The 27024-nt window shown below is 45.7% G+C and overlaps 1 protein-coding gene across 3 annotated transcripts in view; it reads left to right on the top strand.

Moving 5' to 3' along the window:
* Positions 1–27024, top strand: part of LOC129711284 (SH2 domain-containing adapter protein F-like) — a 284291-nt gene that overhangs the window by 147461 nt on the left and 109806 nt on the right. For all 3 annotated transcript variants that reach the window (XM_055658827.1, XM_055658828.1, XM_055658829.1), the window contains one exon: positions 16748–16963. In XM_055658827.1, coding sequence (XP_055514802.1) covers positions 16748–16963 — 216 coding nt within the window. The remainder of the gene's footprint in view (positions 1–16747; positions 16964–27024) is intronic.

The raw sequence follows: 27024 nt of genomic DNA on the forward strand, positions 1-27024 counted from the left end.
GCTTTCAGGGCAAAGCACAGACACAGGGAGGTTCTATTTTATGTTAATGTTGTTCATAGGACATACAAAAGTACAGTGCAGGAAGAGGTTCTTTGGGCCACTGCCCCCATGCCGAACATGATGCCAAGATAAATTAATCTCATGTGTCTGCGCATGATTCATAACCCTCCATACCTTGCATGTCCTTTCCACTTACCTCTACATGAAATCAGAAACTAGAGCAGATCAGAAACACGACTCTCTCTCTCTCTCTCTCCCCCTCTCCCTCTCTCTCTCTCTCTCTCTCTCCTCTCTCCTCTCTCTCCCCTCCCTCTCTCCCTCTCCCTCTCCCTCTCTCTCTCTCTCTCCCTCTTTCTCTCCCTCTCCCTCTCTTCCCTCTTTCTCTGTCTCTGACAGACAACTGTTCTATTCTCACAAAATGCTGGAGTAACCCAATATAGCAATTTCAGTGTGCGTAATGCAGAAGTCCCCAAGTGACAGGCAGATGTTTACAATCATACTCCCGTCTGCCCTCCAATATCAGTACCGTTAGAGAGCATGAACTTGCACAATTCCTCACCTCTCACTTGCAGAATCTGTTCCATCAATGTGCCAGCAATTATTTTTAAACTGTTTTTGTGTTTCACAATTTGGTATAAAATTACAATGGGATAGTGTAATAATTTAACTTATTTAAGATTAATAATGTTTCAAAACATTAGAAATATCCAGCATTATCGACAGCTAGCTAAGCTTTGTGATTGGAGTATCCCGCCTCCCAAGCAAAGACATTTCCATTCTTCTCCTACATAGTTGTGTAGCTTCTGTCTACTGAACAATCAACATTCACTGAGGTTGATTATTGCTTTCAACCACAAATTTTATATCATTACTTAACAAAGGAATGAATGTCAGATAGGTTTGATGGAATTTTGTTGGCCAAGGTACAGTGAAATTCCTTTTTTTGCTACAGTTCAGTAAAAATCTTATTATAAATAGGCACAATCTACTTAAGTACAAGAGTGTAAGATTCCTAGTAAGTCACACTGAGGCAGTACACAAGAGTTATCATCTTTCTGTTGCCATCTTGTACCTTTCAAAGTCAAGTTGTTTAAGTCTGTACTTGGCCATAAAGGCCCGTTGTCCTGGTGGCACTGGGTCAGAGTTGTAGGAGTCCCGAAAGGGATTTCATGTTTCTAACATGTAACTTTACTGTAACTATGTGAGGCTGCAACCAGTATAGAGTGTGAGAACTGACACCCCCTCGTGAATGAACTATTTTGCATTTCCTTGACCATCGTCTGTTTTGATCTGTCATTTTCACACCGTACCCTCCATATCTCTACTCTCCTTCTCCCCTGACTCTCAGTCTGAAGGGTCTCACCCCGAAACATCACCCATTCCTTCTCTCCAGAGTTACTCCAGCGTTTTGTGTCTATCCCCCCCCCCGTGGGCTAGTTGTCCTGTTGACCAGTGATTAGGTGAATGTTTGTGAGCCACGTGGTTCTTTCCATCGTGGTCTCAGGCACAGTCCTACACTGGGACGCTCACTCCCAACACATCAGCAGTGCTGCCCATGGACAATCCCAGTACAATACGTTGACTACACTCACAGAATGGCATTGACAGTCAGTGAGGTCTTGCCCCCCAGGCTCACTCACTGCCAACAGAGTTTGGATATGTTTGTATGTCTGAGACACTCACATGCAAAATTATTCTGGACTTGTTTAAAAATATATATATATAACTGTGCAATAGACTTCAGTATCACATTTCCACTTCTTTATTATCTAATTCTACCATGAATTCTAACAATTGCTGTACCTCAGGAACTTCAGAGTGACACAGTGGTGCAGCAGTAGAGTTGTTGCCTTGCAGCGCCAGAGACCCCGGTTCCATCATGACTACAGGTGCTGTCTGTACGGAGTTTGTACGTTTTCTCCGTGACCATATGAGATTTCCCCGGATGCTCCAGTTTCCTCCCACGCTCCAATGACGTGTAGGTTTGTAGGTTAATTATCCGGAAATTGTCCCCAGTGCGTATGATAGAACTAGTGTATGGGGATCGTTGGTCTGCGCGGACTCGGTGGGCCGAAGCCGCTTGTTTCCACGCTGTATCTCTAAAGTCTAAAGTCTAATCATGAAAAATATAACTTGGTTAACAATTTTATTTTGCAAAAATTACAAGACTGAAAAGCACAAACACTAATTACAGTTTATGCTGGGCTCCATGGGCAGTTCCCAGCTGAAGGCTGCTTTACAGCAGAAGCTCTGGAATACCACAGTTGTGTGCACATCTGCAGCCAGATGTGGGAGGATCTAAGCAGAAGGCATCTCCATTGTCGAATCTCCTGTCTGATCGGGTGTCAGAGGTTAAGGGGAGAACGCAGGAGAATGGGATTAGGAGGGAGAGATAGATCAGCCATGATTGGATGGTGGAGAAGACTTGACGGGCCGAATGGCCTAATTCTACTCGTATCACTTATGATCTTATGATTACCTAATTGCCAAAGTTTAAGTTCATGGTGATTTATTGATTTTTGCCAGTTCAGTTAGTCTTAGTCCATTTAAGGAGTTTGTCAATTCTGATGTTAATCTGAGAAGAGTGGCTTCATTCCATTTTTACTTATTATTCTGTTTAGATCCAAGTTTATTCGGTTTGAGTTTGTTGGTTTAAGTGGGTCTTTTTTAATGATGATTCACATCAGCTTGGAGATTCTTGCTGCCTCAGATCTAGTCAGCAAGTAAGGCTAGTTGGCACAGGGCTAAACTAGAATGGCAAATCAAGATATCTGTTCTCAGAAGACTTTTGGACATAAATCTCAAGGCTCTGAACAATCAGTGTGACATGAGGGCAAGATGTTTCTGGGTAGACAAGTGGAACCTGTGCCTGGGGAGGATAAAAACCTGAGTAAAATACCAGTTCGCTGTTTTAAACCACCTTGTGATTTTCGAAGGGATATATATTAGTATTAAAGCTGCTCTCAAACTGGCATGTTCTGCCAGGGGTGTCGATGGATAGGAAATCATAACGAACTAGTGTGTGTATCGGCTTTATCAAGATGGCAGCCAAGACTTTTTGTACACACAGCCCAGAGGGGGACAGGTTCTGCTTAGTTCAAGCTTCGGACTTCTCCATGTAGACAAGGCACCACATGAGCACCGCAGTCGGATATAGTCAAGGGAGCCTTGGGTAGCAACACTGCAAATCCCCTTCCGACATTAAACTACTTAACAAAGGCCCTGAAGACACCAGCAGCAGATAATAAATGAGATTTTCAATATACGTATAGTCACTCATGGTCAGGTTGGGAGGATAGATGAGCAGCAGTTCCCGTCTAGCTGGATTTAAAGGCAGCAATGTAATTAAAGAATAACATCTGCTGAAACCCAAAGGAATAAATTCTTGGTCGACTGTGGGAGAAGAAAATAACATTCCAAGGTGATGTTGGAAATGTTAATTATATGAGCAGAACTCCAATACATAATACACTTGTTTGGTATCGCAACCAATTTCCCTACCCACACCTGAGCAATTTCCATTTATTCAACTGACGATGGCTCCTCAGTGTGCTGCCAATTCAGAAATGAGTCTTGTTTGTGTGGAAATAAAAACTGAAAATGCTGGAAATACTCTGCAGGTCAGGCAGCATCTGTGGAAAGCGAAGCAGGGTCAACGTTTAGGTCTAACATACTTTGTCGGAACTAGGGAACATCATGTTCTTGTGTCTTACTGATTCTTAAAGAGTCGTGAAATTTATGTCCTAAAACGTTCCTCTCTTTCCCAGTTCTGATGAAGAATCTTGGACATATACAGCATTTTCCCACAGACGCTGTCAAATGTCGAGCATTTCCAGCATTTCTTGCTTTAGTTCAGATTTTCAGCATTTTCAGATATTTTTTAAAATATTTTTGTTCACTGACAGGATGGAGATAGCTGGATTTTCAAGAACAGCTTGAAGTATCACAGCTATGTCTGACCAAGACTTGCTTCACATTCTAACACATGGATGGAGAGAGGAGGTGTGTAGGAAGAAACTGCAGATGTTGGTTTAACCAAAGATAGACACAAAATGCTGGAGTAAGAAGGGTCTCGACCCAAAACGTCACCCATTCCTTCTCTCCAGAGATGCTGCCTGTACCGCTGAGTTACTCCAGCATTTTGTGTCTATCTTTGGTTAGAGGGCACAGCTTAATAGTTACATATCCCCCTAAATAAGGCATTGAGGCCAATTGGAGTGCCCAAACTATAGACATCAATGTCGATGAGGATCAGAACCCGATACCTTGTATTATGGCTCATTTATTTATAAATTAATATAAATTAATTAAGCATTAAGTCCTTGATCTCACAACATTTCCAGAGAAGGAGGGGAATAGTTTGACTTTGAGATGCCTTCTAACCATATTTTATTCTATATTCCAAATTGGACAGAAAGACAAATAGGCACACAGAAATGAAGGATGTTGCAAGCCGAATCTGTCCAACCATATTTTCGCAAGCAGAAGTGATGTGAAACTTTATTCAATTTTCTCTTCAAAACACGAGCGCTTTCAAGGGTTGGTGGTTAGTTTAATTTTATTTCCACTGATTACATTATGTTTGAGCTGAAAACATTGCCTGGGATAATGGCCGTTGCCAGACAGCACAATAATATATGAAGCATCTCCTGAGTGCTCCTGTCAGGACCAGACTTGACTCGAGGCGATGCTTTAACATTAGCCGCCATATCTGAAATCATTATTTAACATCCCTCTTAACTGCTGATGGCTGACAGTGAAGTCCACACCATCCTGGGGCAGAATCTCTCTCCAGGCAGGTACAGGTTTAAAATATACCATTCTTGGATTGACATTTGTCAGATTGTAAATGAACTTGCATTTCCACATAAAAAGAAACATAGTGCTGGAGTAACTCAGCAGCTCTGGGCGTATCCCTGGATAATATTTATAGACAACGTTTTGTGTCGCGACACTTCAGTTTGAAGAATGGTCCTGACGCGAAACGTCAACCGCCAAGAGTTAGATATAGCTCTTTCGGCTAACAGAATCATGGGATAAGGGAAAAAAGCAGGAACGAGGTGCTAATTTTGGATGATCGCCCATGATGCCTTCGTAAAAAATTTAGATCCCTCTGCTCTACATCACTACCCAGAGGACTACCATTTACTGTATAGGTCCTGCCCTTGTTCTATGTCCCAAAATGCAACACCTCACATTTCTCTGTATTAAATTCCATCAACCATTCCTCCGCCTACTTGGCCAATCGATCCAGATCCTGTTGCAATCGTTCACAATCTTCTTCACTATCTGCAAAACCACTAACTTTTGTATCATCAGCAAACTTGCTAATCATGCTCACAAAGGATTGCTTGTCACAAAGGATTGCTTCCTGTAGTGATGGAGAAACCTACACTACAGGTGCTGGGCATCTATATTACTAAAACTCTGATCTTGACCGCTTTTGGCCCACTGTGCTGCGATTTCCGACAGAACGCCACCACCTACGGCCGTCATTTTTGGCTACCTCGCTCAGAGCCCCCCTCCGCCTTCCGGGTGCGGAGGATTTTTCCCGTCGATGAAAAATGAGGGAGATATTAATGTTTTCACAAAATTCTCCATTCTCTCTGCTGACCCTGCTGGAGGGAAGGGGAGGGACTATAAAACCAGGAAGTGGTATGCCTCACTCAGTCTCTGCAAGATGGAATAAGACAAAGGGTCACGTCTCTCTGAGCTCTGAATAACACTGAACAAATGTCTACTCAACTGTGAGTCCCCTTAATATGGTTTTAAAATGAAAATATGGTTTGTTTGAAGTAAAAAGGCACTGCCTGCAAATGGTTGTTTGGGTGCTTTGGCTTGAAGTTAAAAGGCACTAACTGCAAATGGTGACTTGGGTGCTTTGGCTTGAAGTTGAAAGGCACTTATTACTGCAACTGGTGGCTTGGGTGAAGTTGAAAGGCACTACTTACTGCAAATGGTGGCTTGGGTGCTTTGGCTTGAAGTTGAAAGGCACTTCTTACTGCAAATGGTGGCGGGTGTTTTGGCTTGAAGTTAAAAGCACTTACTGCAAATGGTGGCTTGGGTGCTTTGGCTTGAAATTGAAAAGCACTACTTACTGCAAATTGTTGCTTGGGAGCTTTGGCTTGAAGTTGAAAGGCACTACTTACTGCAAATGGTGGCTTAGGTGCTTTGGCTTGAAGTTGAAAAGCACTACTTACTGCAAATGGTGGCTTGGGTGCTTTGCAAATTGTTGCTTGGGAGCTTTGGCTTGAAGTTAAAAGGCACTACTGCAAATGGTGGTTTGGGTGCTTTGGCTTGAAGTTAAAAGGCTCTACTGCAAATGGTGGTTTGGGTGCTTTGGGTACCTTCCTGTTTGCACTGTATATTGATTTTAGATTAAACGCTATCACTTACGGCTGTGATTTTTGGCCATCTTACTCAGTCCCCCTCCGCTCAGCAGGTGCAGAGGATTCTTCCCATAAGTGTTATTAGTGTTTAAAAAATGTTGATAATCTCTTTCCTGTCAATCATGTCATGAAGGCCACACCTTTTCTGGTGGGAGGGGGAGGGGTTATAAAACCCAGAAGTGTGGGTGTGGCTCAATCTCTGCATGATTGGGGTAGGGAGAGGTCACGACTGTCTGAGCTGTGAATCAACTGAACACACTGAATGCCTACTGAACTGTGAGTTTGGTGATTTGTGTGGTTGTGTGGTTTTATGGTGGTTTCACCCTGCAAGAAATGGTATGAAGCTGCATTTGAATTTGGTGGCCTTGCACCCTGCTTGAAATGGAATTAAACTGCACTTGAATTTGGTGGCCTTGCACCCTACTTGAAGGGATATGAAACTGCACTTGAATTTGGTGGCCTTGCACCCTGCTTGAAGTGGTAGGAACATGGATTTGAATTTGGTGGCCTTGCACCCTGCTTGAAATGGAATTTCAAGGAATAGCCATGAGTCAACTGCCAGCCCACCAGCCGTGAGTGAGCTGCCAGCACATCAGGCTTGAGGGACAGAATTGCCACCCCAAGAACCCATGGACCAGTCAACAGCCAGCCCCCCCCCGTGAGTGAGCTGCCAGCACATCAGGCTTGAGGGACAGAATTGACACCCCGTGTGAAGATGGGACCCAACGGGTCCCACTTAGTCTAGTCTGATATAAAAGCAAAAAATGCTGGAAATACTCAGCAGGTGGTCACCAATATTGGAATTAGTGGAGAGGTGGAATATTGCGTTGGGGGACCAGCCCTTATATAAGGACTTATATCTAGCAGTTCTGCTAAATATAATATATTTTATATTCACCAGAAATTGGTCAGGATTGACAATGCTGTTGCACCTATTGAATATGGATAGATTTAGAAGGGTTAGAGGGTTGTGGGCCAAATGCAGGCAAATGAGACTTGCTTGGATGGTGCATCTTGGTTGGTATGACCGAGTTGGGCTGAAGGGCCTGCTTCTGTGTTGTATGACCCATTGACTCATATTTTTTGATGAAGCCAAATGGAGCAAACCAATTCTATCCTATAACCCCAGCTGCTGACAGGATATGCATCAGGGGAACTGTGTCAGAGTTGCCCGAGGCTACTATATGCTAGTGATGTACGGAGGTATGAGACGGATGATGGAGAGGGCGTCATCCTTTCATAACCTGTCGTGAAGTTGCTATTTTGCTCCGCCAGTGACTTGGTTGTCAGCTATTGACCACACAGCTACTGCTGAATGTTCTTTTCCAACTCTGTGCTGAGATGCGGCCTTGTCACTAAATCTTCTAAAGTTGAGGCAGGCCATTCAGCCGATCGCTCCTCCTTTCCCCGAACGCTCCCATCATGTTGCCCTAAGAGAAGTTGGTGGCGCCTAGTGGCAGCGGCCCCTGCAGTCCGTCGGTCCTTGTTTTTTCATTTTTGTCCCTTTCAATGTGTAGGTTGCTGTGGTTTTTATATTGATTTTGACTGTGTATATGTGGGGGTGGTGGGGGAAACTATTGAATCTCTTCCCTGTATGGGAGACCCGACCTTTTCCCTGTCGCGTCTCCGTTGTCGTTGGGGCCTAGCACCGTGGAGCAGCCTCCAGCCGGAACGTCCTGGGGGCTCCAGTGGGGCTGACCAGCTTTGGAGCGTGGAGAGCTGTGGTGGCGCGTGGCTGTGGCCAGACTTCAGAGCTTCGGAGGCTCCAGCTGCAGGCCTGTGGACGGTGACATCGGGAGCTCGTGGGTCCCTGGTGGGAGACCGCTTTTCGGAGCTCACGCGGCGGCAGCTCCCGCTGCGGAGCTTCTCCCGCCCGAGTTGTGGGGCTGTGGGTGTCCTGGAGCAGGACCTTACATCGCCGGCGCGGCCTTAACAGCCACGGGACTTACCATCGCCCGCCGGGGTCTTTAACATCAGGAGAGGATGGAGACCAGGGGAGAGACAAGACTTTGCCTTCCATCACAGTGAGGAGGAGATTCATTGTGATGGATGTTTGTGTGAATTGAGTTGGTTGTGTGTCCTGTAAAATTGTTTCTTCTTGGTGTCTGGCTGCAGAAACCTGCAGGGACTAAAGATGGAAATTAGCTACTGGCTATAATCTTGCATATTTACATGTACATTTTCATAAATATGCACTATCCATGTTTAAAAAAAAATAAACAAACAAACCAACTTCTCCAGTTCCAATGTTGGGGAAGCTACTGATAAGTGACTGTCAGCAAGGTTCAGCTGTGAGTAGTGGACATACGCAAGATCTTGGGATGTGTCCGTGTGGGATTGATGTCAAGTGATTTCAGGAACACCATATTATTTTAACCCAGGATGGTCATTCATCTCAACAGAACAAGCTGAACTTCCAACGTTTGTGCTGTTCCAATAGATCACAATAAGGCTCCACTCACAATGGAAAAACAGGATAAAGGTACAAATTTTCAGGGAAATTCTTTTGCAATTACATGACAACAAACTGAGGAAGTCCCCTTATTTAGCTGTAACTGGTAAAGTCGCCATGAGAAAATGTTTTGACCCCAATGTTCAATTAGGAGAACAAAACACTTCTCACTGAGAACTCCCTCCATGACCCGGCTATGGGTCTCCTGGTTATTCAAATGAGGCTTAGATGGGCGACACGGTGCTGCAGCGGTAGAGTTGCTGCATTACAGCACTAGAGACCTGGGTTCGATACTGACCACAGGTGCTGCCTGTACGGAGTTTGTATATTCTCCCCTTTTCCTCGGGATTTCCAGTTTCTCTAAAGGTGTACAGGTCTGTAGGTTAATTGGCTACGGTAAAAATTATAAATCGCCTCTAGTGTGTAGGACAGTGCTAATGTGCGGGGATTGCTGGTCCGCACAAACTCGGTGGGCCGAAGGGCCTGTTTCTGCATTGTATCTCAAAACTAAACTAAACTGAACTTCCTTTGTACCTCCCAAAATGGTGCTTTCCATTTAGACGTCGCTTTCACTCAGACTAAAGCAACATTGGGCCTGTTCTGGTTGTCTACACTTTGGCGAAGGCTCTCTGCCAGCTGTGTTGGCCATAAAGGAAGTTTATTGCCTTTGAACCTGGAGTGTGAGCGGTCTCCCTGCAAACTGGGAAAAACGGTAGTGATCAGGAGCAGCCGGCTGGAATAATCCCCCGAGTTGCGGAAGCTGAGAGTGACTGTAACCCTGACCTCCACAAGCAACATAGACAAGGCAAACGTGTGCAGCTGTATCTGAGGTCACAGGTCTCAGCGAGGTCAAAGCTTGCAGCTTGAGTGCTCAGAGCGAGCAGTTATTAAAAGCTGATGCTTTCATGGATGAATGAGGACTGTTGTTTTTAAGTGAGGCTGAAGATCAAGTTGCAGATGCATTTTACACGTTGCATCACTGTTGACATCTTTTGGGGGAGTCAGCGATTGAAAAAAAAAGGTGCTGGGTAAAATGAGAATCCCACCCAAGACATTTCTGAATGAGTGCCTTAAGATTGAGGAGGTGGCAGAGTGCTTTCCTCAACATGTAGGCGTTCAGAGACTCCTTATTTATTTATTTTTAAATTTAGAGATACAGTCCGCACCAACCAGCAATCCGCACAATCACACTATCCTACACGCACTAGGGACACTTATAGCAAACTAATTAGCCTACAAACCCGTACGTCTTATGTAATGTTATCGCTGGCAGTTCCTGAAAGCACATGGCTGTGTCACAGGAGGGTGTGCATTGTGCATCTGATTGAAAGATACAGCATCTAAACAGGTTTTTCGGCCCATCGAATCCACGCTGACCATTCTTCACCCATTCATTAGTTCTACGTTATCCTACTTTCTTATCCACTAACCTGCACTCTGGGGGTAATTTACAGTGGCCAATTGACCTACAAACCTGCTCAGCTTTGGGATGTGGGGGGAACTGGAGCTGCTGGAGGCAGACCGTGTGGTCACAGGGAGAACATGCAAACTCCACACAAACAGCACCTGAGGTGTGGGTCAAACACGGGTCTCTGGCGCTGTGAGGCAACAATTCTACCAGCCTGCCTGAATCTTTTTCACCCTGAGTATATTACCCACCCACTTACCCTCTTGCCACAGCACCATCTATTCATTAACAGAAACACTTCATTGTAGCTGTTGGAATGTTCTTTGTATTGTGGTGTCTGTCTTTGCTGTGAAAAATGCATCTGCAAGACCAACTGCTGGCAGTTGCAAGAACTTTCAGTAAATCTATAGAGAAAGTTGCGCTGACCGAGTCTGCCACGTAATTGACATGAAGCGCGGCGCGGTGGCGCAGCGGTAGAGTTGCTGCCTTACTGCGCTTGCAGAGCCAGAGATCCGGGTTCAATCCCGACTATGGGTGCTGTCTGTACGGACTTTGTATGTTCTCTAACTAAACTAAACTAAAGTAACCTCCATATAAATGGAGGCTGTCTTATTTAATCACTTGAGAGGCAGATTTTGACTCAAAGTTTAATTAGCAAGAAGGTTGTTAGCATTTGAAACTTCACTGGAGAACAAGAGTCTGCAAGGAAACAACAATTGTCATCAAACACTTTATACTAGAGATTAATGGTCATTGGAATGCATTAAGTTGGTGTCTCCATGGAAGGAACTCCCCTGTTTCTGGATACATTCCTGATATTTATACTCCAGATGCGGCACAGTGGCGCAGCAGATGAGTTTCTGCCTTACAGTGCCAGAGACCCGGGTTCGATCCTGACTATGGGTGTTGACTGTATGGAGTTTGTATGTTCTCTCTGTGACCACGTGGATTTTCTCCGGGAGCAAAGATGTTCAGTTTTGTAGTTAATAGGCTTCGGTAAAAATTGTAAATTGTCCCTAATGTGTAGGATAGTGCTAGTGTACTGCAGCGATCACTGGTCGACGTGGATTTGGTGAGCCGAAGGATCTATTTCCCTGCTGTATCACTAAAGTGAAGTCTAAAGTAAAGACATCCGTTGTAGAGTGCATAGCTGGGATCAGGCAACTCAAACTACTGCAGGAAACTATACCAGAAATCCCATTCATTCTGAAGAAGGATCTCGACCCAAAAAGTCACCCATTCCTTCGCTCCAGAGATGCTGCCTGTCCCGCTGAGTTACTCTGGCATTTTCTGTCTGACTTCGGTGGAAACCAGCATATGCAGTTTGTTCCGACACACCCATTCTTCCATCCATTCTGAGTGCCTCCATGTTTAAAGCCACCCTGGGGTACGGACAAAACCTGTAAATAAATGTGGACTGATAATGAAGGGTAAAATGACAGTGTCATCTCAGAAAGGAGCTCCAGCTACTTAGAACAAAGGGCAGACAGTTATGTGTTCGCAACTCATATCTGAACACCACTCGTGTGCAATTCCCCGCTGGGTGAAGCTTCGGCTTTGGACAGGCGTTATCAGTAAATCTATCTTTTAGTGAAAGATCTATTCTATAGGATACTTTTCACAGGATGGTTGAAAATAAACGAGGACTGCACAATAGGGTGACAGCCCCAATTATATTGTGAAACTCTTCCATTAAAGGGTAGTTAAAGTTGATTCAATGGTTACTTTGAAAAGAAAATACTTTGCAGGATTCTGAGGAAAGAGACAGGGAACAAAACTGATTGAATAGCTATCTTCCAGTGCCTGGCACAGTCCACATAGCCAAGAGGATTCCTCTGGTAGAGGATTCTGTGGGAGACAATTCTAAAACATGGCAGATCTTTCAGTGAAATTAGTATTTAATTAGTATTTCTTTTCGCTGCTCTTCCTGCAATGTGTGGGCTGGTGTCACATGTGAAGGATTGGATTTTTATCACTGGCAGCTTTCGTGTTTGTATTTCTTCTGTCAGGAGGCTGCAAGTGATCAGACTTACTGAAGCTAGTTTAATCAATTGCCATTTCTGCTCATTCATGTACTGCAACCAGGAGAAGAGGGTTCGGAGCTGCGTTACTCTGGGACTATACAGTTCCCTCCATAATGTTAATTTTCATGACATTGCTGTGTCCCAAACATTATGGTGCCCTGAATGGGGGGGACGATGTATAAACAGTGCTGTCATTTCTACATGATGAAACCAAAATGTATAACAATTGCCTTTATTAAAATTAAAAGGTGCATTTTTTTCACATGGAATTTTTTTCTATTACAAATCTCAAATTATGGAGTACAGAGGCAAATAAATAAATGATGGGCCTTTGTCAGAGTTTACAACTTTACATCTTGGTTCTTAACGGAGCAAACCAAGGTCACTCTTTGCCAGGATCATCAAATGGACATCCCCAACACTACAACAGTGCATCCTGCCCCCCAAACTTCCTGTTGTCCCTTTTCCACTGGACCCTTCATCTCTCCTCTTGGCACCCATCCCATTGATCCACAAAGTGGATGAAAACAACAGGCAGATAGATTCTTGATTAGTACAGGTGTCAAAGGTTATGGGGAGAAGGTAGGAGAATGGGGCTAGGAGGGAGAGATAGATCAGGCACGATTGAGTGGCAGTGTAGACTAGATGGACTGAATGGCCTAATTCTACTCCCATCCCTTATGAACTTATGACTGATTTTCCACCCTCTGGGTTCAAGGAAAGAGCGTTCATGTGGCGGCCCTGTTTCCACCAATCTTTCCATCACCACCACCATGCACAAGGAGCACAGGAAGCGCAAGACAGACATCATTCTATGCGGATGCCGAGAAGTGTGTTCAGCTCTGGCTGAACAACTTCTAATCTTGTGTGTAGACTTGACAAGAAGAAGACCACTCTCTGGCTAAAGAAATTCTCCTTCATCTCCTTTCTAAATGTAGCGATTGCTATTATTCTTTCTTTTCTTTTCTAGAGTCTATTTTATGCCCTCTCTAACTTCTTTCCTAAGGTTCTAGACTTCACGACTCTCACATTACTCTCCTTTTCTACTTTCTCTTGAACCAAAAAAAAAATGAAGCGGTACAAAAAATGATTAAGGGTGTGTGAATTTACCGTCTGTAGGATTCATTGCCACCCAGTTGAGTTTCAGTTTTTAGTTTAGTTTAGAGATACAGCATGGAAACAGGCCCTTCGACCCACCAGCGATCCCCGCACATCAACAGTATCCTACACACACACTAGGGCCAATTTTACATTTATACCAAGCCAATTAACCTGCAAACCTGGACGTCTTTGGAGTGCGGGAGGAAACCGAAGATCTCGGAGAAAACCCACGCAGGTCACATGGAGAACGTACAAACTCTGTACAGCTGGCGCCCGTAGTCGGGATCGAATCTGGGTCTCGGGTGCTGTAAGGCAGTCGTAGCTCTGCTGCTACGCCACCGTGCTGCCAGCGGTGGAGCCAGTTGGCAGTGGAGGCCAAATCATTGTCCTTCCTCTTACACTGCACTTTTGTCCACTGCATGGTTCTCGCATCCAATATGGAAGAACGCTCCTTCTCCATCCTTGTGGTAATGGGCGAGACGTCCCTGGGCATCGGCAAGGATGGTACAAAATATCAAGAGGTTCTGAGAACATCTCTTACTCTCCATAACATGAAGACAATTCCACCCCTGTACTGTCAGAAACCCAAGCTGATCTGCATGATAAAATATTGTCACAGCGGTCCATTTTCAAACTGTGCTGATGAGTCCTTTAATAGATCTTGTTGCCTGACTGGGAATCAAGGTACCTACCACAGCAGGAGGTAATTAGTTAATTTTTTTGTCAAACGCAGTGAGATTAATGGAAAGTATTAAGCTTGTACTCATTTTATTTTCGAATCATCCTTCGGGTATGAATGATCCTTTTTTTCGCCTTTTCTCATAATACAGAAGGAGGCCATTCTGCCCATCAAGTTTATGCTGCCTCTCGTCATTCCCTTTTCCTCACTTATTTCGTATTCTCTCCCACCTACCCATCCACTCCAACCTGATTTTTCTACCACCCACCTCTATAAGGGGCAACTTACTGTGATCAACTCACCTACCAACCCACATGCCTTTGTGATGTGAGTGGAAACCAGAGAGGTCAGAGTGATAAAGTGCAAACTTACACAGACAGCACCAGCGGTCAGGATTGAACCTGGCTGGGTCACTGGCAGGTCACTGTGAGGCAGCAGCACTATCAGCACCTCTACCTCCTTTGTGGTGGTGGCGCCATCGAGTGTGGCAACCTCGCCTGCAGCTGTTCGTACTTTCATTATTTTTTTTAGTCCGTCAAAACGTTTTGTTTTGGAGATCTTTTAGTCTTTTTATGTGGGGGGGGGTGGGGGGGAAACGGTTTTTCACAGTCGCTACCTGGTCTAGGATGTGTCTTTCCTCCGAGCCGCATCTTCGCCCCCTCCTCGCGGCCTACTACCTGGATTGGCGGGGCCTTTCCTGCTGGAGACCGGCCAGAGCTTCAACTTCAGCGACGGCGCAGCACTGAAGTACCATCGTGGAGCGGCTGATGCCTTACTAGGGTCGCTGTGTTGGAAGCTCCGGAGTGCTGGGACTGCCGACTTTAACACCGTGGAGCAGTGGTCTGCGGAGCTTCCAGCCGCAGGCGGGGCTGACTTTAACATCGCGGAGGCCTGGGATCTTTCGCCGAGATCGCCAGTGTTGGAGCTCCGCCCTGCTCGGCCTGTGGACTTCAGAAGCCGCGGTCTCCAGAAGGAAGCAGCCGATTCGGAAACTCCAAGCCGCTGAGTGTGTTCTTCCGACGATGGAGTACCATCATCCGGCGAGAGGGCCTGAAACATCGGACCGTTTGTAGCGGTGACTGCACAGGCTTCAATAGACCCCGACCACGGGTGAATAAGAGGAAGAGGACTGTACTTTTATTGCCTTCCCTCACAGTGGGAAACGTTTATTCCACTGTGGGGGATGTTTTATGTTTTACATTAAATTCTATAGTGTTGTGTTTATCTTGTTTGTGTGCTGCATGGTAACTCATTTCACTGCACCAATTGGTGTATGTGACAATAAATGTCCTTTGTCCTTTGTCCTTTGTCCTTTAGCTGATGACTATCAGAAAAAGGTTCAGACTCATTGTGCCAGACATTGGACAAGGCTGGGTGAGGTGAGCGAGTCAGGAGGAAGGGAAAATGAAGTAAAATTAGGTGTTCATTGCTTTGCAATTAATGAGAATGTTCACATACTGTAGTCTGGGAGTTAGTGCTATGACTCTCAGTTGTCGAGTTGAGTTTAGTTTAGTTTAGAGATACATTCGTGGAAACAGGCATGTCAGCCCACCGAGTCCATGGCGACCAGCAATCCCCGCACACTAACACTATCCTACACAGACTAGGGACATTTTACAATTATACCAAGCTATTTAATTTACAAACCAGTACATCTTTGGAGTGTGGGAGGGAATCGGAACACCTGGAGAAAACCCGCACAGGTCACAGGGAGAACATACAAACTCCGTACAAACAAGCACCTATAGTCACGATCGAACCCCGGGTCTCTGTCGCTGTAAGACAACAACTCTACCGCTGCGCCACCATGCCACCCTTATGTGTGCATGTGGATTTAAGAAGAAGAGTGGAGAACAGCACAGGCCCTGAATTCACGCAAGGTGTTACAATGTTTAACTTAGTTTAGGCAGACTTGCCAACATTGGGTGAGAGTTGAGAGTGAGAAATCTGGGCCCATCCTACGACAATGTGTAGGACAAGCTCCCTCCTAGTCGCCGTCAAGCTACCTCGACCGGCGACATAATTCCTCGTGAATTGGGACGTCCACCTACGACAACCTATGACAACTTACGACCACACAGGCGACAACCAATGACAACCAAAGTCAACTTACGTCCACCCGCGCGCGGCAAGATACGACAAGCTACGACGTTTAACTTAAGCTTAGAAGTTGGGATTCTAACTTGATACTTCTTTAGTTTGTTTCTGCCCATTTAAAACTGAATTCCCGAAAATAAAGTTAATACACACTAACTTCACAAATTAATAAACAAACTAATCATAAACAAATTACGTGCCATGGAAAGTCACTGTCAGTGAAGCCCGAACTTCTAATTTCACAAACGTGCAATGATGAGCTGAGATCGCCTGCACGTATAACGTACCCAGACTCGATCTGGCCACATTGCGCAACTCCATGTCGCGCGGGCATAACGAACGTATACATATGCATCTTATGGGATACAGCGTATGGGAGCTCTTTGATAGCCATTTAACTTTGGATCTATTGTTGTCGGTAGATGCTTATGCATATTAATAGTGAGCGATGGGCTTAAGCCAATCAAATTGCTCATTCTTTACGGGAAACGCGCCGACAGAAAACTATTCTGATTGGTGAGTCACAGAGTGTGGAGGAGATCTGGAAGCGTGAGAATTTCTGTGATCAGGGCCTTAAACTCTTTCTTCCTTTCGCAGAATTCCAGAGGAAAGGTGAGAAGAAACAGGGGAAGGGTCTCCAACTCTACGACACCCCCTACGAGCCCCAGGAGAATGATACAGAGTCGGATGCGGAGAACGCCGTTGGTCAGAAGGTGCGAGAGAGCCGCCTTCCTCAAGATGACGAGCGGCCTGCTGATGAGTACGACCAGCCCTGGGAGTGGAAGAAGGACCACATCTCAAAAGCTTTTGCAGGTACGCTTGTACGAGGTGGAATCTTCACAAAGTACATACCATCAATGACTCTTACCCCGCCCTTTTATTTCACTGATATCTGCTGTAATATGCACTGTAAAAAAACGAATGTAGTCTGCCATGGATCGCATAAACTCATCACTGTCACCCATACATTCAATCTAATACCTGCCTGCCTTTGTATCTCACAGCTTAATGTTTGTCTCACCATGTACTGTATGGACTGATGGCCCCTCTGCCCACAGAACATAGAACAGGACAGCATAGTGGGCGGCACAGTGGCACAGCGGTAGCACTTCTATCTCACAGCTCCAGAGACTCAAGTTCAATCCTGATCTTGGGTGCTGTCTGTGTGGAGTTTGCACGTTCTCTCTGTTACCACATGGGTTGAGACAGTGAAAGATAAATTCTTTCACTGTCAAGGGTTATGGTAAGAAGGCAGGAAAATGGGGTAGGATCAGCAATGGTTGAATGTCGGAGTAGACTCAATGGGCCGAATGGCCTAATTCTACTCCAATGACTTGTGAAATTGTTTCCGGGCGCTCCAGTCTTCTCCCGCATTCCAAAGGCGTGCAGCTTTGTAGGTTAATTGGCTTCTGTAAAAATTGCCCCAAGCGTGTACGATAGACCTTGTGTACGGATGATCGCTGGCGGGTGATCGCAGGCCGGCGTGGACGCGGTAGGCCGAAGGGCCGGGTTCCACACTGAATCTTTACACAAGAACAGATCCTTCGGCCCACAATGTCCGTACCGAACATGATGCAGAGACCATCGCCCATCTACCTGCACATATCTCATGTCCCTCGGTTCCCTACATATCCATATGCCTATCCAAAAGTATTTTAAAAGCCACTAACAATTCAACCACCACCTCCTGCAGCATGTTCCAGGCACTCATCACCATCTATATAAAAAATAAATCTGCCCCGCACATCACCTTTAAACTATTCCTCTCTCACCTTAAAGCTGTGCTATACTGATAACTGTCTTCCTAAGGGTCATTTAATCTATTATATATCTCCCGGTTGACCTCTCTGACTGAAACGTGGCTGCCCATGTATCATGGGCTGATGTCTGCCTATTTCTGTACAATACATATTTTTAATCTGCCTGCTCATGTGCTGTGCCGGATGATGGCTCTCATCCATGTACTGTGCAGGCTGATAGTTGCCTATTCCTGTATTATACTGACTGGCATCTACCTGTCAGTGTGCTGCACGACAGATTCCTGTCTGCTCATCTATCCCTCAAAATAAGGGCAAAATTAGAAAATCGTCAACTACTCTCAGTTGACAGTCGAGAGCTTCCTCCCTTGAGGATGTGAAGGATGCTTTACCTGCGCCTGTCCTATCTTCTAACGCTTCAGCTCACAGTTTGCCTGCTGACTGCGGCGTTTTCATCATGATGTGACATATTTGCAATTGATGGCGTGAGTGTTGATGCACGCCTCCCTTAAGTACTGCTCGGACTGACAGCTGCCAGCCCGCATGACAACCAGACTTGATGTCTGTCTCACCATGCACTGTATACAATGAGGCGGAAAGAAAGAATGTGCAAGGCACGGGCAGGTCTGCAGTTATACCAATACCCCCCCAACCCCCCACATCGCTCTCTCCGTTTCTCTCTGTCGCTGGCAATGAGTCTGCCAGGGTTGTTGGCTCCGCAGATGGCAGCAGCCATCTGATGCTTTACCACAGCAGCTGTTCCCCAGGCCTAAACCCCAGCAGTGAGTGTGACAGGTGTCCTATACCACACAATCCGCTCCTGCAAGCACTACACAAATTGTGCTACACTGTTTAAAATGATTAAAGTAGTAACTCGGGTCTCCGCTCGTTATCACCTTGTCCACAGTCAACAGTGGACCATTGTGGGCTCCACCTTTCCTGAGTCATCGGTGCCGGCTCTGATTTGTTCTGTGCCTTTGCATACCTCTCGTTTCCCTCTCCCCTGACTCTCAGTCTGAAGAAGGGTCTCGACCCGAAACGTGGCCTATTCCTTTTCTCCAGAGATGCTTCCTGACCCGCTGAGTTACTCCAGCATTTTGTGTCCTTCTTCGTGTGTAAACCAGCATCTGCAGTTCCTTTCCGCACCATTTACTCCACTGGGTGTTCTTCAGGTAGGTGGCTGCAGGTTGGAGCTTCACTTGAGATCCCTTGCACACGTAGAGTGCCGTCCTGAGGGTGCACTGCTGTTCCAGGGACATCGTACAAGATGTTAAATCCAAAGCCTTGTCGATGCATTCAGGTGCACGTTGAACAGTGTCGAACAGTGTCGTTTGGGATTGATGTCCCAGTGGAATGGGATCTAATGGAAGCCTAGGAAAATGCAAACAAAATAGCCCACAACCAAAATAGTTAAGGCTAATGGCAAGTTTCTGTACTGAACACTTTCCTCGGGGACCCTTGTTTTAAAGAAATAAGCTGGGGGAAGGGTTTACTTTTGCTATAATAACACGAGTGGGAGTCTTGGAAAAAAGCAATGAGGCCTAACTACTGGAACTGGCATCTCAATTGAAAATATATTCTGGGCTGCTCGCTCCAAAGATAAATTGCTTCTCCAAGCAGCTGTGGCCTTTATCTCATCCCTAATGCATTAACCCTTTAGGCGCTCTTTCACATTAGAGAGCAGCAGACAACAGCAAAACCGTTGCTTCTCCTCCATGTCGGAAATTGATTTATTTTCATTTTCGAGAAACGATGGGAGAATGAGGGGTCATGAAATTTGAGGTGTTGTTCAAACGACCTAACTCTGTAACATACTCTTTCCCCCCTCCATTATGCCAAACTCTCACTGCCGGACTCATGTCTGGGTATCTTTATCATGTGTCGGTCTCCAAATATCATCATCCACCTTATAGAATCATTGAATGACCGCAGAACAATGGAGGCCATTCAGGCCAATATCTACCAAAGCAATGTTAATGCTAAAAGGGGGAGTGAAGTATAAACTATGGTTTGTTGGGGAACTGGCATTTTCCAACCAACTGAACCTGAGAAACCATTACCTGATGCAATTGTCTTTGGCGGTGATCAAATTAAACAAAAATGGAAAATGCGTTCAATAGGATGAGAATTAGCCGACATAACTGACGACCACATTGATTGAGTAAACTCAAGCATGGCAGCCGCGGCTTTGGTAATTATGGCATTGACTCAGTCTGGTATTTCTCCTTTAAGTAATATTACTGAATAAGTGGTTCAATCCCAAGTTTGTGCTTTCCTAGCATCTAGTCTATCATGGACAGAAGGTTGTATGTTAGCATTCTCAGCCATTGTCTGGGCAGCGGTTGCAATGCACCGGATTCATTTGATTGCCAGTCCAGAAACAGGCCCTTGTCCATGCCGACCAAGACACCCCATCCAAGCAAGTTCCATTTACCCACATTTGGCCCATATCGTCTCTGAACCTTTCCTATCCATGAAATATCCAAGTTACTTTTAAATGCTCAACTCCCTCCTCTGGCAGCTTGTTCCATTGCCCGTCCGTCGTCTGAGTGAAAAGGTTGTCCCCTCAGGTTCCTATTAAATCTTTCTTCTCCCACCTTAAACTTATGTATTCTGGATCTTGTTTCCCCTAACCACAGTAATAAGACACTGTGCATTCACCCTACCACCACTCCCCCCCCCCCCCCCCCCCCCCCCCCCCCCCCCCCCCCCCCCCCCCCCCCCCGCTTGTATACAACTTTGGAAGGTTAAGCTTGGCTGCGAGAGCCCATTTAATCAAGCAGCTGGCTACCTTTTCCTATTGAGGTTTGTAGTTGGAACGTATGTGTGAAGAACGACGCCTAGGTCAAGTACTGAAGATTGACGGGGCCTGAGGGACCTTACCCTCGCAGTCGTCTGTGGAGTAGGTTGGTTGCCATTGTTCCCCTAGCACTCAATACCATAATGCATTAAAAGAAAACTTTTTTTTGTGTGTATGTATTAAAAAGAAAAAGAATTATAGCTCCATATCAGATCTCTTGGGAATTAATAAATGAGCTCTTTCATCCACGGTAATGGAAATCGATGCCAGGTTTAATTTATTTATGAGCGTGACCTGGCTGCGACCTGAGGATTCGGGAAAGCACTGTCTTATTATTTTAATGGTTCATGCAGATTAAAACAAAATTATTCTTAAAAGATTAGGAGTTATCTGGGATCAGAGAATGTTTAGTGTAACAGATTAATTGAACTCTATCACATGTTGATTACTGAGCTTGCTCCTTCCCCCCCCCCCCCCCCCCCCCCCCCCCCCTTACGTACAGCTTGGAAGCATAGCTCCGAGCTCTTTGTCAGCGTGTGTTTCCGCATGCAGTAGGGCTGACTGAGTTAAATGCCCTGTCAGACTTCTATTTTATGTTGGGACTCGACGGAATCACAACGGTTTATAAAAGAGCATGAGAAAAATCAAGAGGCAGTGCAGGGCTCATTTGGTGTATCGGAGCTTGTCCCCGTGTCCTAACCGCCTCATCAATACTCATCGCAAATCTCCCGTCTCTGCTAATCCTTCTTGTCCTCCTCAAACGTGTCAAGGGTTATGGGGCGAAGGCAGGAGAATGGGGTCAGGAGGGAGAGAGAGACCAGCCATGATTGAATGGCGGAGTAGACATGATGGGCCGAATGGCCTAATTCTGCTCCATTCACTTATGAGTTCCAGGTGAACCTGGCTCTCAACGTGTTAAATTCACCTGTTGTTTCTCACCCATTAATTCCCCTGGTACTCTCACTGCAACATCGAGCTGTCGTGACCTCCTGCTAACTCTTCAAAAGACCAACCCTTGAGAGACGGCGATATCGGGAGCAGTTGGGCGGTTCTAGAACATTATTCCTTGGAGCGCAGGAGGCTGAGATGTGTTCTTTTGGAGATGTATAAAATCATGAGGGGAACAAATAGAGTGAGTGCACGGAGCTGTTTTTATTCAGGAGATGGGGAGACAAAAACAAGAGAGCATGTGTTCAAGGTGAGGGGAGCAAGATTTAATACGAATATGAGGGCCATCATTTTCACTGAGAGAGTGGTGGGTATATGGAACGATCTGCCAGAGGTGACTGTTGAGGCAGATAACAGCATTTAAAAAAATACTAGGACAGCTACATAGATAGAAAAGTGTTTGAAGGATGGGGGCAAATGCAGGCACATGGGAGTAGCTTAGATGGGGTATCTCGGTTGGCATGGGTGAGTTGGGCCGAAGGCCCTGTACTGTATAACTATGACTCTTTATCACCAGTGGAGTTTGCTATGAAGCTACAGGGCCCAACAAGAGGAAATGGGAAAAAAAGAATAAAATGTTATTGTCTCTCATGTTTTCCTTCGTCCTCCCTTTATTGCCCTTGAGTGAGAGTGAATGGAAGGAGAATTGCTCGTGTTGAGAGAGAGCAGGTTACAGACTAGGTTGTAAGTGGGGGAAAGGGATGGATAGCTTTGTTCTGGGAAATGGTATAGAGTCAAAAGGCCATGTGCCCTAGTTCTATGTTGTAAGTAAATAGGAGAACAACATTTTACAGACAGATAGGAAACGAGCAGGGGAAAACGAATTGAAATCACAAGTATTGGTATATTAATGCAGAATAAAGTATTATTGCGATTGTGATTATTGTCATGTATATCAAGATACAGTGGGATATGTTGTAATCTAAGCAGATCATACCAGACATTAGATCAGTCAAAGCATACATGAGTGCAACTGGTAGTGCAAAAAGAAAAAGGAAACAGGGTGTAGAATGTTGATACAAAGAACTGCAGGTGCTGGTTTATGGGAGAAAATGGAGACAAAAGTGCTGGAGTAAATCGGCGGGTCATCTCTGGAGAACATGGGTAGATGGCATTTCGGGTCGGGACCTTTCTTTAGACTGATTGTAGTGATTGTAGGGTGGGAAAGAATGCTGGAAGGGTAGGGGGGCGCAGGACAAAACCTGGCGGGAAATAAATTGTTGATGTGGATGAGGGGAATTGGGGGTGCATTGAAAGGTAAATAGTAGACAAAGGCCAGAGATGAAAAGATGGAAGGTGTGAGACATGAGGATTGAACAGTTGAGAATTGTGAAGCTCGAGGAAGGAATATAGGTGGAAGGGGAAAGAGAGAAATCCAGGTGGGGCACAGGGAAACAGGGGAGGAGGAAATGGGAGGGGGAGGGGAAAGAGGTGGTGGGAGTGAAGGGAGAGAGAAGAGTTATAGAGTGACCTAAAATTGAAGAATTCAATGTTCATTCCATTGCGTTGTAAGACATGCAGGTGGAACATGAAGCATTGTAACTAGTGTTAGACTATATGCAATGTTGCAGCCAATTTATGCATAGCGAAATCCCAAAGGCAACAATATGATAAGCACCTGATAATGATTTTAATTAGTGATGTTGAGGAATGTCGGAGGAAGGTACATCTTGAAGTAAAACAGTGGGAAGGTTCTAGGCCACTTTACGCTGGAAGGTCTTCATAATCTTAAAGACTGACACAAAGTACATGTGAGGCATAGAATCTTCCCACTGATTATTTCAAGATTGTACCTTCCTTCAGCATCACGGTGGCTCAGTGCTGGAGTTGCTGCCTTACAGCGAATGCAGCGCTGAAGACCCGGGTTCGATCCCGACTATGGGTGCTATCTGTACGGAATTTGTACGTTCTCCCTGTGACATGCATGGTTTTCTCCGAGATCTTCAGTTTCTTCCCACACGCCAAAGACATACAGGTTTGTAGGTTAACTGGCTTGGTAAATGTAAAAATTGTCCATAGTGGGTGTAGGATTGTGTTAATGTGCGGGGATCGTTGGTCGGCGCGGACCAGGTGGGCCAAAGGGCCTGTTTCCGTGCTGTATCTCTAAACCAAACTAAATCACTACTTGAAAACATTATCAGGTGATTATCACATTGTTACCTGTGGATATGCTATGCATAAATTCACTGAAGCATTCTAACAGTAGTTACATCTCTATAATGCTTAATTGACTGCAAGGGTAATGGAAATACAAGGCTTTTCTTTCCATGGGAGTTTTTAAAGCAACCACATTCATTTATTTAACAAATGAATGCCACAAATGAAATGTTTCTCTCTGTCTCCGGGCTGTCTGGGTGAATGGCAGTGGGGGCAAGTGGGGAGTGGCGCTGGGCGGGGTTTGGAGCAGAGACAGGCCCATGAGACACCCCAAGCAAAAGCAGGATCAATAATTCAAAACCTTCTCTGACATGAATCGACACGCCAGCAGCCAAATGCAGGGAAATGGCATGGGGCTGGAGGGGCGAAGGCAGGAGAACAAAATTAAGTTTCGCCGCAAGGGATCTTTCATTCTCCGCTTCACTACTGCGCTCCAATCAAGACTCATCGCACCATCTCCAGCACTAATTAACTTGTTCCCCGTACTTCAAAAAACAGTGGGATTCCTCAGCTCTCCTCTCAGTCTACCCTTCCTCCAACAGGCTTTTAAAACTCAAGAGGGTGACATCTCATTACTGCTTCATGATTTTACACGTTGCCTTTCGAAACCCTGTTCAGCGGAGACCCTGGCCTGCACTCTGGCATTCCTAGGCCATCTTGCTTTCAATTGGTAATCTTTCCTTTTGTGTGTCGGATAATACCATTCCGCTTTTCGAGGGTTGATAGAGAACAGATGATGATGCAATTGAACGTGTCCCACAGACTTGTTTAGTTTATTTATTACGAAGGCACAGTGAAAATCTTTTGTTTGCTCACTATCCGGTCAGAGAAAAAGACTAATCATGATTACAATGAAGCTGTCAGCAGTACACAGATAAAGGATAACCATATAACCATATAACAATTACAGCACGGAAACAGGCCATCTCGGCCCTAAAAGTCCGTGCCGAACAATTATTTTCCCTTAGTCCCACCTGCCTGCACTCATACCGTAACCCTCCATTCCCTTCTCATCCATATGCCTATCCAATTTATTTTTAAATGATACCAACAAACCTGCCTCCACCACTTCCACTGGAAGCTCATTCCACACCGCTACCACTCTCTGAGTAACGAAGTTCTCCCTCATGTTAACTTCTGTCCCTTAATTCTGAAGACATGTCCTCTTGTTTGAATCTTCCCTACTCTCAAAGGGAAAAGCTTGTCCACATCAACTCTGTCTATCCCTCTCATCATTTTAAAGACCTCTATCAAGTCCCCCCTTAACCTTCTGTGCTCCAGAGAATAAAGACCTAACTTATTCAACCTTTAAAGTGTACAATATTTAGTGCGAGATAAAGTTTGATACATTTTCCAATTAAAGATAGTTCAAAGGTCTCCAATAAGGGGGATGGGAGGTCAGGATCGGACTCTAGCTGATGAGAGGACCGTTCTGTTACCTGATAACTACTGGGAAGAAACGGAATCAGTCCCTGAATCTGGAGGTACGCGCTTTCAAACTTCTGTACCTCTTGCCTGATGGGCGAGGGGAGAAGGGAGAAGAGGGAGTGACTGGGGTGAGACTGGTCCTTGATTATGATGGCAGCATGAACTGCAGATGGGGTCAATGGAAGGGATGGTCGGCTCCCTCTCCATCACTCTCTGTAATTTCTTGCGGTCTTGGTTGGAGCTGTTCCCAAACTGGGCTGTGATGCATCCTGATAAAATGCATTCCATGGCAGTGTAGCCACAGGAAGCATCACAGCCAGGTCTCCTCAGGTCCAATCTCGCCTCGTCTCAAAGCCCAATTCCCCTATTACAGCACTGGTTGGCTCAGGGAATTTCTGCTCCCATTCCCTGGCCTATAATTACAATCCTGGTTTCAAATCGGACTTTAGTTCCCAACTGAGTTTTTGAATGGTGGCGTAGGTGGGGGTTATCTCTTCAACTCCTTGACAACCCCGATCATAACCTAATACCAAGAGCTTTCAGTTCCATATTTCCGTATGACAAGGTAACCATTCAGCCCGTCAAGTCTCCGCTGGTTCACAGGTCAATCACATTATTTTTATCTCCCACTAATTTTCCCTGTCATTTATTCTCCCTGAATTCCCATTAAATCCCCTAACTATCCCCTATTTAGGGGATTTTACCATCTAATTAGATGGGGCGGCCCAGCTCGAGGGTAACGGCGCTCCCGTTGGGGCGGTCCAGCTCGAGGGTGGAACGGCGCTCCTGTCGGGGCGGCCTGGAGCGGGGATGAAACGCACACGTGAGGCCGACCCGGCTCGGGGCTGGAACGGTGCTCCGGTGGCTGAGACGGCGTTCTGGCGGCGGTGACCTGAGTCCGGGGTTCGGCCGCAGGCTAGTGGACGACGTCGTCAACAGCAGCGTCCACTGGACTGGAGGGCGGCAGCTTCGACCACCCCGGGCCGCGTTGTTTGAACCGGCCCGTTCGTGGAGCTCGGTGAGCCGCGGGACTGATTATACCATCGCCTGGTGGGGTATCGCCTCAGCGCAGAGGGAGAAGAGGAGGGAAGAGACTGCAGCCCTAAGATTTTTGCCTCCATCACAGTGAGGAGGTGCTTGGTGGACTCACTGTGGTGGATGTTAATTTGTGTTTAGTGTCTGTTCTGTTGTTTATTATTGTATTATTGTATGTATGACTGCAGGCACGAAATTTCATTCAGACTGAAAGGTCTGAATGACAATAAAGGAAATTCAATTATAGTCCTGAAGAAATTTCAACAGTGGCTAATTGATTATCAACCCACACATCTTTGGGTTGTTGGAGGAAACTAGAGCATCCAGAAGAATCCTACGTAGTGACATGAGGAATGTGTAAACTCCTCCCAGACAGCACCAGAGATTTTGTTCAATTTAATTTGGTTTAGAGATACAGCGCGGAAATAGGCCCTTCATCCATGCCGACCAGCAATCACCCCTACAATAAAACTATGCTAGACACTGGGGACAATGACAATTCTTACTGAAGCCAATTAACCTACAAACCTGTATGTTTTTGGAGTGTGGAAGGAAATCGAAACACCAGGAGAAAACCCACGCAGTCTCGGGGAAAAGGTACAAACTCCGTATCGACAGCGCCCGTTGTCAGGATCGAACCTGGGTTTCTGGTGCTGTAAGGCAACAACTCTACCACTGCACTACCATGCCTCAGCTACAGTCAGGACTCACCCTGGATGAATGGCATGGTGAACCTATCATCTACTATC

This window comes from Leucoraja erinacea, chromosome 29 (genome assembly GCF_028641065.1).
Source record: "Leucoraja erinacea ecotype New England chromosome 29, Leri_hhj_1, whole genome shotgun sequence".
In the NCBI taxonomy this organism is placed as follows: domain Eukaryota; kingdom Metazoa; phylum Chordata; class Chondrichthyes; order Rajiformes; family Rajidae; genus Leucoraja; species Leucoraja erinaceus.